At 34.3% G+C, this 14,309-nt stretch overlaps 1 protein-coding gene across 1 annotated transcript in view; it reads right to left on the bottom strand.

Moving 5' to 3' along the window:
* Positions 1–14,309, bottom strand: part of kalrnb (kalirin RhoGEF kinase b) — a 219,685-nt gene that overhangs the window by 34,736 nt on the left and 170,640 nt on the right. Inside the window, 1 exon segment of the mRNA XM_056459523.1 lies at positions 606–883. Within this exon segment, the coding sequence (XP_056315498.1) occupies positions 606–883 (278 nt within the window).

The raw sequence follows: 14,309 nt of genomic DNA, 5'->3' as shown, positions 1-14,309 counted from the left end.
AATTTTCCTTTTCTTGACTCTTCTGTAGTTACATTATGTACTGTATTTTCTATGGAGCTATACTCTCATTCTGGCATAATAATCAAGGAAATTTGCTGCTGTACCATGCCTACAGCAGGTGCAGTGATACTACACATGCTTTAAACAGAAACATTTAGTAAACTTTTTGGTCATTTTTGAGTGAAATGCTAATGGTCTAATCTGAATCAATGATCTATGCTAAGCTAAGCTAAAAGTGCTCCAGCCAGACCCGGAGATTGGCTGAATGGATTCAAAGTAAAATACTAAATATTTATTACAAAGAATGTTCGGTTTCAGTCCTGAATTTTCATTAGGTGCATCCCAATTTTATTAGTTTTTATTTTAAATGATTTTGTTTATATTATACCCTCTGTGAGGTATAAAATGAAAATCCTACAATCCCCTCTGACAGGAAGCACTATACATACCATTAACATTAACCAGGCTAAAACCTGTTAGGTGTGACAACATAATAGAGAATATTTTTATGCATCACTTAGTGTGTGTGACAAAGCAGGAATGTTGAAACGCTGTCGTCACACAAAGGAATGTTGCTCTTTCTGGTTAATGTGTATATGCCATACCTCTTCAGTGCTGTCCTGGTGCTGCGGGCCCAATTCAACACTCTTACGCCCGTCTCTTTTGCGTTGCTTGTTGTTGGGTTTTTTGGCATTAGCATTATCACCCTTGCCGTGGCTGAGACGTCGCACAGGACTGGTAAGCCATTTTTTTAATGTGTTTCCAGTTGTGCCAGAGCGTTTGGGTCCTGGAGAACCGGTCGGCAGAGAGGTCACCGATGTCTGAGGCTGAAGTGATGCGGCCGATTCAGATTTGACCTCTGAACTTCCCACTGGATAGTTTTCTGTTAAACACACAAAAAAGAGATAAAAATGGTGAATGAGACGTTCATGAGATGAGATGTTTTTTTAATGACTACTTTTAGTCAGTGACGATGCATTAAATTGATCAAAGTTATTTATATCCCTGCTGGTTGGCTGGTTTTAGCTAGTTGACCAGCCTGGTTTTAGAGGGGTTTTGGCCATTTCCAGGCTGGTTTCCAGCTATTTCCAGCCTGGTCTTAGCTGGTCAGGCTGGAAAATGACCAGCTAAATCCAGCTTGACCTGCCTGGTTTAAGCTGGACATAGCTGGTTTTAGCTGGTCGTCTCCCAGCCTGACCAGCTAAAACCAGGCTGGAAATGGCTGGAAACCAGCCTGGAAGTGGCCAAAACCCCTCTAAAACCAGAGGCTGGTTTAAGCTGGATTTTTCAGCAGGGATGTTGCACATTTATAATGTTACAAAGATTTCAAATAAATGCTTGCTTTTTAACATTTTCAAGCAAACATCTGATATATCAACTCAATTTTAATTGTTACAAAAAATAAACATCTTGCAAATAAATGCGGTTCTATTAATGCTTCACTTCATCACGGAATATCATTATTTAGCAAAATAAGTCAAATGATAGTGGGCGGAGTTTTATTTTTATTCTCATCTTTCACTTGCAGCAAACCAAAGGTTGATTTATATTTCTGCGTCAAGCGCATGCGTATGCTCCGGAGCAGCCTTTGTGCGGTCGCCTAGCTCTCGCTGATGCTGACGTGCACCTCTCAAAAAATGTAACGACATGTAGTGCAAGCTCTGTGATTGGTCGGCTTGGTATCTGTGTTGAGTGTGGGTGGTGCTGAGAGCCGCCAGCCTGATGGAGCGAGTGTTTCAGGTGTCGAGTCCTGTGAAGAGGAGCTCCAGATGGAAACTTTTGTTTTGTGTTTACCTTGTGGCTAAAGTTGTTGCACATCTGCCCATTCCCACCTCTGAATGAGCGAGTTTTAGCGTTTAGAGTTTGTACGTTAAGGTAGCATTTTTAAAAAACACCAGCGAAGAACCTTGACCCAGGAACAAAAAAAAAAACCACGCCAGCTAACGTTTCGGAAGTGTTATTGCAGAGCAACACAAAGTGTAAAGTATAAATCCACGGCTACGCACAAGGCTTAAGGCTTACGGATTGTGCGTAAATAGATGCATGAACATTTTGAGTTTACTCTCTTCATTCACACATCAAATCCGCTTCATTCGCGCGACAAATTTACTTCACAATAGATGCGGATTTGCGTGATGGGCAGGGCTTCTGTCTGCCCGGTGACTCTAGCTTTGTTGCTAAATGGCTAACATGGATTTTACTGAGAGAATAGCTGTGTTTATGTGCATTAGGAAGACAAAAAGAACAACGTTTTTACGCACGTTAAGCGAGTCAATCGCGCAATTTGCGACATTTGCGCCGGCTCATTCACGCGTATCGCGCTGCAGGATGTGTAGTCGCGTCTTTGCATTGACATAAATCACTCGCTCTTGATGCTTCTTCTGCGTCTTATGTGAACGCAGCATGACGTCTTGGGTCACATTAATCCCTTGAGGCAGAAGTATAAACCAGCCTTAACAGTTGGAGGGGTGTAGCTAAGCATATTTCACCCAAGCTGTCAATGTGACCTCATTAGAGAAATTACTGAGTGGAAGCAAATGGTCAGATTTTGATTGAAGATTACCAAAACAGTTTTATTCTTTGGATAGATTTAACACAGACTGTTTACTTTAAGGTTATCAATGCGCACTAGCAAAATAAACATTTTGAAATAAAACTTTACGCAGACTTTAATGTTGTATTTTTAAAATATTGTTTTTATTCAGTATTTTTTGCAGATTTAGTTTTAGTTAATGATAATAACATTAAATGACAATAAAGAATTTTATATTGTTGCTGAAAAAGTTTTCAAATTAAACTTTTAAACTTTTTATTCATCAACAAATCTCAAAAAAATGAATTATGGTGTACATAAAAACATAAATAAATCTCAGAAAACTGCATTATGATTGTTATTATTCTGTCCATGAAACATTATAAATGAATGATATCCTACAAAGGAAATAACACACAACAAATACAGACAAACTTGTTTATAACCTATAATATCACCATGTAACCATCTATAAACTCAGAAAAAAAGAGAATATATGACCTTACATCATTGAAGAGATGCCAAATCCGAAAAATTGACGGAATCAAAGCCAACAGCAGAAAGAAACCTGAGTGCAGTGTGTTGGACATCAGCTTCCCTACTGAGCTGAAAGCAAAAGTAATGTCTAGTCTATAGGCCGCCAGTTTGGTATGCCAATGACGGGTGCAACTGCGGAGTGAAAAAACCAGCTTGACCTGATCTGAGCAAAAAAGGCGCTTGGGGACTACACGTAGTAGGACATCAAAACAAAAGAAAACAGCATAAGGAAGAACTGTGGAGTTAAAGCATGTGGAATTTTTTTCATTGACCCTCAGATTACATGTATAGTCATCAATGAAACTATTGAATGATCATACCAAAGTACAATCACTTAATCGCAGTGTGTACCAGCGTGAGACTGGTGTAAATGCTTATCAGTCTTGTCTGTGTAAAGATATGTCATATCTTTCAGCTAATGTTGCGACTGGTGAAAGAATTAGACCCAGTTACCTTCACTCGGTATCCAGGATACCACAAATGCACATGGACGTTACATAACTAGGTGAAAAGGTTTCCATAAAAGAACAGTACAGCTGACCATCCACGGTTTGTGATGTAAATTTTTCTGTAGGATGCAAATATGAAATATGAATAACAAACGTGTGAATGGAAAAAACTCAGAATTAATTAAATAACAAAAAGAACTCAAAGACAAGTTTGATTTTGAGTGTTTAAAAAAAACTAATCGAGGCAGCACGGTGGCTCAGTGCTTAGCACTGTCACCTCACGGGAAGAAGTTGCTGATTCGAGTCCTGGCTAATGCCAGTTGGAATTTCTGTGTGGAGTTTGCATGTTCTTCTTGTGTTCATGTGGGTTTCCTTCGGGTGCTCCGGTTTCCCCCACAGTCCAAAAGACATGTATTGTAGGTGAATTCAATGAACTAATTAACCAAAGTGTATGAGTGTGTGTGTGAATGTGAGAGAGTATGGATGTTTCCCAGTACTGGGTTGTGGCTGGAAGGGCATCTGCTGTGTAAAACATATGCTGGAATAGGTGGCGCTTCATTCCGCTGAGGCGACCCCTGATAAATAAGGGACTAAGCTGAGGGAAAATTAATGAATCAGCATATTAGTAATTAGTATTTTAGAATATAGAAGTAAATAACCCATATATTTTAGAATATATAGTAAATAACCGTTCTTTAAATTTTAATAATATTTACCATTACAATTTTTGCTGTTTTCTTTTACTGATTCTGATGGAAGTTTTAAATGACTCTAGATGTATGTCACTACACAATACATATTATTTTAATATTTATTTATTGTTTGACTGACTAAGTTTACCCATTTAGATGACTTCTATCGATTATTTAAATAGTGATTACTATTTTCACACACTACACCTATTTTTAGCAAAGAGCCATTTCTGATTTTTTTGGACAAATTCAGAAAAAGAGTCATTGATGTATTTACACTACTGGTAAAAGTTTGGGGTCAGAAGAATTTTTAAAAGTTTTAAAATAAGCTTCTCCTGCTCACCAAGGCTGCATTTATTTCATCAAAAATACAGTATACATTGCAAAGTTGCAAAATGTTATTGCAAAATAACTGTTCAACAGTAGTTTATCATTTAATTTAATAATTTATTGCAGTGATATTAAAGATGAATTTTCAGCTTCATTACTCTAGTCTTCAGTCACATGATCCTTCAGAAATCCCTTTAATATTTATTATTGTTATTAATATTAATAATAATAATAATGCTATTATTTATATTAATGTTAATATTAATAATGATAATAGTAATAAAAGCAACAATGACTGAAGTAATAATTTCATTTGAAACTACATATAATTAGTAATTAATGAATATTTAATAAATAAATATTTAACCATTTAACTCTTTTTTTATTTGATAAATACCGCCTTGATGAACAGAACAATTTATTTAAATTATTAAATAAAATTAATAATAATAATAAAAAACTGACCCCAAACTTTTGACCAGTATTGTGTGTGTGTGTGTGTGTGTGTGTGTATATATCAACTACTATAAATAATACAGGTTTAAACCTTTATTTACTGTATGTCCATGCACATCTCAAAAGTAAACAAATGTGATGCATCACGTTGAACAAGTCCATGAAAGTTCACAGGTAAATACTGATAAATAAACTCTTCTTTTTTTCTGAAAAGCAACACAATTTAAGATAAACAAACATTTTACTATTATAAAAAGGGCACAGTTACTTAAAATAATTCTAAATAAACTATACTATTATTGAGAAAATAAAGGGCAAACAACTTGCATTTCTATGGTAACCAGAAACGTAAGTTGCTAGCCGTTTATTATTGGTGTTACAATTCAAGTTTATCCACAGCAACGCACATATGCATTGGTTCCTTTTACTGTAAACCGAGTTTTTACTCATTTTGCATTTAAAAAAGTACAGTAAAAAGGGAATTGTAATTGTATTTTCAGCAGCAAACTGTACAATATTATTGAAGGGAGACAGCTGAAGAGCCACGTATTTTTGGTCAAAGAGCCACATGTAGCTCGCGAGCCATAGGTTCCCTCTACCACTGCACTGCACAATACTGTATATGATGAGCTCTACATCAAAACTACATCAGAACACGAAAACCGTACAGAAATTCATCCATCTGGAAAACAATTCACACAGACAACATTTCGACAACTTTGCAGCTCAAATAACCCTTTTTTCCCCATGAGGAATCCATGTGAGTGCTTTAACTAAATTACGCTCTTACAGTTTCTACTTTTAAAACCCATCAGTATGCCGACTGCTGGGTTTCCATTCTAAATGTATGACTGTAAATGTGTTTGATGTTTGTTTTTGAGATGTGAGCGAACAGTCGCTCCCCCTGTGCCCATTAACTCCAGTGCTGTAAGTAACAAATAACCAAAAATACGTGTGATCCTTAGAGGATGGGCCGGAATAACTAACCAGTCTGCTTGAGTGCAGATCATTAACTGAGCGCTGCGCTGCTGCACATATTACGTGAGTAAGTCACTTCTCATGGGGTGAGAATGGGACAAAGGTCACTTCCTGGATACGCATCTCTTCAAAGAGCCATTGACCCCATGCAGGACTGAAACTGTCCCGCCAGCACTCCCTCCAGGTGCTCACCAATCAGATGAGCTCGAGCCTCAGGGCGGATCCACAGAGACCCCATGTCCAGATAATGCCCCTTTGTTAGAGCTACACTTTATTTCCTCCAGTTTCACTGCTGTCGTTAAAGCAGGCGCCTGACGGTGAAACATTCCAGCCGCAGAAACAGACAAACTGATCCTCAAACTGCTACCTTTTACATTTCTCTCAGTATCAGCTGAAATAAACAGTCACCCACGCTCATATGCACAAGTTGCTGAATTAACATGCTGTCCAGACCAAAAACAGCATGACTGAATAACTGTAAACGAACTAACAATGGTTTATGTTTTGTGTCATAAGCAGTTTTTAGTGATATTATAATACACAAGCATCAAAATATGCAGATATTTTAATATAAATATAAGATTTCAATTTTATTGGGGATCACTACATATACTCTTAAGTCATAACTCAATGTTTTACCTATTAAAGGTCCCGTGAAATGCTTTGAATGTGCATTTTTTTATTTGATGTTTGACCTAATGTCAACTGAAACTAGAAGACAGCACTGGACATAGGGTAGCTCCGCCCCTTTTAAAAAAACAGCCAGAAGTGTTTTGTGTGTATCACAGCTCTGCCAGTGAGAGTGGTTGAGCTCAAGCGCAACAAATGAACAGTTAATAAAAAGCGTCTTGAAGGGGGGCGGGGCAAGATACTAGAGAGCATTTGATTGGTCAAAAGATTTAATGAAAAACTGAAGTATGAGGTAATGTCACAAAAATCATTGATCCATTTAAGTGACAAACTGTGCAAGCTTTCGATGTTTAAGGCTGCGTTCGAAATCGCATACTTCCATACTATATAGTATGCAACAATATGCGAACCCAGTAGTATGCCCGAATTCATGGAATTCGAAAAGCATTATGTAAGAAGTACCCGGATGACCTACTAATTCTGGCGAGATTTTGAAGCGTGCATCCGAAGGACGCTACACTATCTCATGATGCACCACGAGAGAATTCATGAATGGGAGTGAAGCGACGCAACTGATATGGGTAGGTCACATGATCATGACAAAATGGTGGATATAGTACAGTACATCCGAGTTCCATTCATACTACTGACATTCATACTGTATCAAATGCAGTACCTACTGAGTAGTTGGTGATTTCAGACGCAGCCTATATCTTCTGAATATAAATTTTGTCATTGTTTTAGAGCACAGTAGCTTACAGATATCCTTAAGACATACTGATAATAACATCTAAATAAAACTTCATTAAAATTCATGAGACCTTTTAATTTAAATAAAATAATTTTAACACAAGGTTGGACTTGTCCATATTTGACCCAACATGAGGTCAGCATTTTTTGAAAGAATATAACACAAATATCAAACATAAATAGAAGTTTTTCAGTGAGTGTGCTCAGAAATAATGATTATTACATTTAATAATTGAGCAGACACTTTAATTTAAATTTACTGATAAATGAGGACATTTGAAGTCATTAATAGTACTTATTATTAAAATAATAAAACATTTATAATAAATAAAAATAAATACATAAGGTAAGACTTGTGGTAAAACATCAATACATTAATTTTTACATTATACCGTTGATAAGTCTTTGAGGGAGCCCCTACCCTGACAGATACTGTACCGAAAACCCCTGATCCTAATTCACAATCCGAATCACTAAAAGTCAAAATGAACAGAATCTTCAAAGAGAGTGTCATTCTTCAAGAGAAAAGGAAAAGCGTAAGAAACGATCAAACAGAGACGGGAACTCAATTTAAGCTTCAAAGCTGAGAGAACGGGAGACACATTGGTTTGTTGATGGAGAAATTAGGTTACAGGAAAACAGAGAGGCATGAGGGGCCAGTATCACTTTCACACACGTTACACATACAGTCAGACACCACGCTCACTGCTCGGTCATCAATCATGCTTTAAACTGCCAAAATATACAATAAAAAGGGGTAAAATGTAAATTTAAGATAATAATTCATGCCTAAAAAATGATGATACAGTATAACAATAATTAAATGAACTGTTTTAGGGTTTTAAAAAGTCTTTAATATAACAGGAACCAATACATGATGTTACAGGAAGTCATTCAGAATTGAGAATGTACATTTTAAGATTATAAAGAAAAGTGTTTCTGTTACATCATTAACAACACCACAGTATAAAAAATGCTGGGTTCTACACAATTGATCTGTGTTGGGACAACAAGACGGAAATACTTAATATTTCTTTTACATTAAGTTTTTGCAAAAAAAAACCTCTATAATTGTGTTGGCCCAGCTAATTTTTAAACAGGAAGTTTGAACAAATTGAATTGAACATAAAAACCTGAACAATTATGTTGTTTCAGCTCATTTTAAATGGGAAATTTGAACAAATTTAAATGTTTCTTACAAATTTAAGTGGACTGAACATAAAACAATTAAGTTGACAAAAAACTCATTAGATGTGTTGTTTCAGCTCATTTTAAATAGGAAACTTGTACAAATATATATATATTTTTACAAATTCAAGTGGATTGAACATAAAATAATTAAGTTTTCGAAAAAAAACCTCAATAATTATGTTGTTTCAGCTCATTTTAAAAGTTTGAACACATTTTTTTTTTACAAATTTAAATGAATTGAACATAAAACCATTAAGTTGTAGCAAAAAACTCAATGATTGTGTTGTTTCAGCTCATTTTAAATAGGAAGTTTGTACAAATATATATATATATATATATTTTACAAATTCAAGTGGATTGAACATAAAATAATTAAGTTTTCGGGGAAAAAAATCTATAATTATGTTGTTTCAGCTCATTTTAAAAGGAACGTTTGAACAAATGAATCTTTTTTTTTACAAATGTAAGTGGATTAAACATAAAACAACTAAGTTGATGCAAAAAACTCAATAATTGTGTTGTTTCAGCTCATTTTTAAAAGGGAAATTGGAACAAATTTAAATATTTTTTTACAAATTTAAGTAGATTAAACATAAAACAATTAAGTTGTCGCAAAAAACTCAATAATTGTGTTGTTTCAGCTCATTTTAAATGAGAAGTTTGTACAAATATATATATATATATATATATATATATATATATATATATATATATATATATATATATATATATATATATATATATATATATATATATATATATATTTACAAATTCAAGTGGATTGAACATAAAATAATTAAGTTTTCAGAAAAAAAACTCAATAATTATGTTGTTTCAGCTCATTTTAAAAGTTTGAACATTTTTTTTTTACAAATTTAAATGAATTGAACATAAAACCATTAAGTTGTAGCAAAAAACTCAATGATTGTGTTGTTTCAGCTCATTTTAAATAGGAAGTTTGTACAAATATATATATATATTTTTTACAAATTTAAGTGGATTGAAAATAAAAAATAAGTTTTCGAAAAAAAAAATCTATAATTATGTTGTTTCAGCTCATTTTAAAAGGAAAGTTTGAACAAATGATTTTTTTTTTTACAAATGTAAGTGGATTAAAAATAAAACAACTAAGTTGATGCAAAAAAACTCAATAATTGTGTTGTTTCAGCTCATTTTTAAAAGGGAAATTGGAGCAAATTTAAATATTTTTTACAAATTTAAGTAGATTAAACATAAAACAATTAAGTTGTCGCAAAAACTCAATAATTGTGTTGTTTCAACTCATTTTAAATGGGAAGTTTGAACAAACAGCAAACAGACACTCAAAAAAATCTACTGCAACACATCTAAGACAATAAATACCTTAAATTGCGCAGCTACAGTACAAATGTATAAATGCTTGCTTGCCTCAGAAAAACCTATAAACTGACAAATGGAAAAAATATCAAACACAAAACCCTGTAAATAATCATCAGCTGAGTCACCCAAAACACCCTTGAGCTCATCCCTTGAGACCCTTGAGATCTTCAGGAATCAGGTCAGTGAACCGTTACATGAAATACCATAGTTCAGATGAAAAGACTTCCACACAACTCAATCATAACGATTAACCCAGATCCTAAACTCCCACAGCGCGACACAAACAGACACACATGCTGCGAAAATAAAAACCCAACTGATCGCATCTGCATAGAGTCCACAAACAAACCCCAGTGTAGAGTTACGCACCTGTGCCATTGCAACAGCAAATCTTCCTCAAAATCCAACTGAGACAAACTCCAGAAGAACAACACGACCTCCAGCTCCGCATGCTGCCCGCTCACCGTCTCATGTGTGTCCAGAGACCGGTGAGAGACCGAGGAGAAATAAAAGACAAGGACTGATCTCAAGGAGGAGGAGGACACTTTGACTCTGTCCGCTGTAATACTGAAGCTCAGCTAGAAGTTCAGCGCGACTCTTCACAATAAAGGGGAGGGGTGGGGGCGGTGCCAGGGGCCACTGAGGGACACACACTCCCACACACACACACACAAGCATTCAAAGGGATACAGGAAGATACTGCTGAAACCAGTATGCAAATATATAATGTTATCCTCATACAAGACTAGAGACAGAGATAGAAAAAACAAGAGTCACTGTTCTTCAGCTCTTCCAAAGCAGACAATGTTCTACTGTTAGTGTATTTCATTTGTGTGTGTGTGTCTGTGTGTACATGTTTGTGTGTGTGAATTCTGAATCAGCTACGTCTGCATGCTGCAGTGGCCCATTTTTGAGAGGGTGTGCCTTTATCACAAGATCTCCATCCCCACTTTAACAGTTTCAAGAACACACACACACACATGTAAAAATGTCCCTATTACATTCGTAAAGAATCAAAAAATAAAAGTATAAAAATAAAAATATAAAGACTTTAATAAAAAGTAAAAAGACTTCGACAAACACATACCTAAAATTGCATCAGGACAGACTAGTATATGAAATATGTGTATTTTATGTATCTATGTATGTTGTTTATATGTTTGTACGTATATATATATATATATATATATATATATATATATATATATATATATATATATATATATATATATATATATATATATATATTTACACATGTATGTACCATATATTTATATATGAAGAGTTCAGATGCAAAAGCCGCTAAACGCCACTTCTGCCAAAAATGAGATAATGACATTGGGCGAATGCTTTAGGCACGTAGTACACCATCAACAAATAGATTTGCTTCTAATCATATAAATCGCAGCATCAGCCTATTCAGAAATAACAGTTTGTTGGCAAAAGCCGCTAAACGCTGCATGCCTTTGACAGCAAAAGCCGCTATATCCCAAGAACCAATCAGAGGGCGCGCATCAAATCGTATGTTTTCAATGTAACGGCACGCTCATACGCCGACTTCAGTAAAGAGACTGTTTTAGGCTACTCCGCTTTCGATTTTAAAAGACGGACTTTGATGAACTGGATGACCTGTCCGACTGTCAGTGAATGGCAAATGAAAACGTCCCTTAGCTCAAAACTAAGCATTATAAGAAAAAGAAAATACAATGTACAATCAGAAGTGTAGCATGCTTCTTTGCTACTTTGAATGAGTCTGATTTACTATACATTAAACGGCAACTGCATTTCACAAAAGACAGAGTTAAGATGCCGTTATTTTATCCCACATGGATGCTATGAGAATAAACAAGAGACCAAGACCTTAAGTATGGTGAGACTGAATGAATTACCTGAGAGGCATCCCTTTTTTGCCCAGTAGGCCTACCTTGTGTTTTATTTGCTAATGTAAGCTATTTTTAAAAGATAAATATAATGTATAAAACTATACATTATTTGTATTACTATTACGTCTTTAGTGATTTTCAACTAAATACAATGTCTTGTTCCAATAGGTGGAATTAGAGGGTTTTGCATAAAAAGCACTAGTGGATTTAGCTGGTTTTGACACAAAAGAAAATTTACCTTGTTAAAAACCAAAGAATTGTCTAAAGTGACATTTTGCAAAAAGGTATTTTATTTACTACCTAATAACCTTATCATTAGATATAAAATGAAACTTCTGAACCTAATCAGAGGAGCCTGATAGAAAATGCTCATTTTCAAGAAAAGAGGTCTGATTGATTTAGAGGGTTTTGCATCTGAATTCTTCATATATACATGTATGTATGTATGTATGTATGTATGTATGTATGTATGTATGTATGTATGTATGTATGTATGTATGTACTGTATGTATGTATGTAAATACAGTTGAAGTCAGAATTATTAGCCCCCCCTTGATTTTTTTTCTTTTTTAAATATTTCCCAAATAATGTTTAACAGAGCAAGGAAATTTTCACAGTATGTCTGATAATATTTTTTCTTCTGGAGAAAGTCTAATTTGTTTTATTTTGGCTAGAATAAAAGAAATTTTAAAATTTTTTAAACATCCTTTTATGGTCAAAATTATTAGCTTCTTTAAGCTATATATTTTTCGATAGTCTACAGAACAAACCATCATTATACAATAACTTGCCTAATTACACTAACCTGCCAAGTTAACCTAATTAACCTAGTTAAGCCCTTAAATGTCACTTTAAGCTGTATAAAAGTGTCTTGAAAAATATCTAGTTAAACTGTTAAAGTATTAAAACTATTATGTTTAGAAATGTGTTCAAAAAATCTTCTCTCCGTTGACTTCACCAGTATATACACGTACATGTATATATATGTGCGTGGAAAAATGTGTACATGTGCGAGTATATTTGTTGTTTATTTTGTTCTATTTGCTTATACTTTGTTTTCTGTATTTGCTAATCCGTTTTTATATTTTACTTGATACTGATGTTGTTTTTAATATTTGTTTATGCTTGTGAAGCACTTTGAGGTACATGTTAAGTAGGAAATGTGCTATACAAAAATATGTATTATTATAATTTTTTTATTATTTCAAAATAAGAACCTGTGTAGAATCGAGAACTGTATGCTATTCTACAATAATGCTGTCGTAATAGATGGAAGCGATTGGTTAACCAGAAATTGCCATTTCCATAGCACTCACAGCATTTACACCAAACATTCCGGTTTGATCTGGCTCCTCTGGTTTGGCATGCATGTGTATGGAACAAATACAGCTTTGTTTTAACCAATGCACATGCTTAACCCTCATCGGAAACATGTTTTCATACATTCTCACTTTACATGAAATAACTCAAAAAGAAATTCACAGATTAAATGCAACGTCAGTTTATGGAATGTCTCACGCTTTACCTGTATAGTACAGCTAGTTAAAATTTGTTCACACTATGTAAGCATTTACTTGCCAAGCTTCCATCGTAATGTAAATAAAATATTTTCAAAGCAAAAAAAATAAATAAATACATAATAAATAAATAAATAAATAAATAAATAAAACAAAACAACAAATGCAAATTAAGTGAGTTTCCATCAACACTCAAAATGACTTTTGCTGCTCGTTGAAACTGCTTATTTAAAATGAGTTGATACAACACAATTCTTCAGTTTTATATGGGACAACTTAATTGTTTTTTGTTCGATCCACATCAATTTATAAAAACGATTAAGTTAACTTAATTGATTTTTGTTGGGATAACATCAAGGAACTGTGTGGAACCCAGCACTTTTTACAGTGAAGTCATTAGAGCGGCTGACTGTATTAGTAACTGAGGCCCTGTTTACACATGGTTTTAAGATGCATTTTTGTCGATCCGATCATAGGTGGACAATGCTAAGTGTGTGAGATAGTGTGAAACGTTTTTTAACTTGTCCCATTTGACCACTTTCAAAGGTGGTTGAAAACGCCTTCGATCAACATTGTCCAGAACTGGGCGAATGCAAATGTGGTTAAATTCGATGGAACAGCCGCTAAACATCACCTTTTCTATTTCTAGCTCATTCATAAACACAGAGGCTGGAGAAGCTTGACAATATTAGGTTTTGTGTCAATTTTTTAAGGTAGACCAATCTCTCAACAGTCCGATATGTTTCATCTTTTTTTATTTAGCAAAAATAACAGGATTTTTAAAATATGGCTGTTTCATTTTCTTCAAACATGCAGGAGATCTCATGCAACTCCCATGAACTAGTGTTATTCATAAGATACAGTTGAAGTCAGAATTATTAAACCCCCTGAATTATTAGCCCCCCTGTTTATTTTTTTCCCCCAATTTCTGTTTAGTGGAGAGAAAATTTTTTCGAGGCATTTCTGAACATAATAGTTTTAATAACTCATTTCTAATAACTGAT

This window comes from Danio aesculapii, chromosome 6, assembly GCF_903798145.1.
Source record: "Danio aesculapii chromosome 6, fDanAes4.1, whole genome shotgun sequence".
Classification (NCBI taxonomy): domain Eukaryota; kingdom Metazoa; phylum Chordata; class Actinopteri; order Cypriniformes; family Danionidae; genus Danio; species Danio aesculapii.
This window is presented reverse-complemented; position numbering and strand designations above follow the sequence as displayed.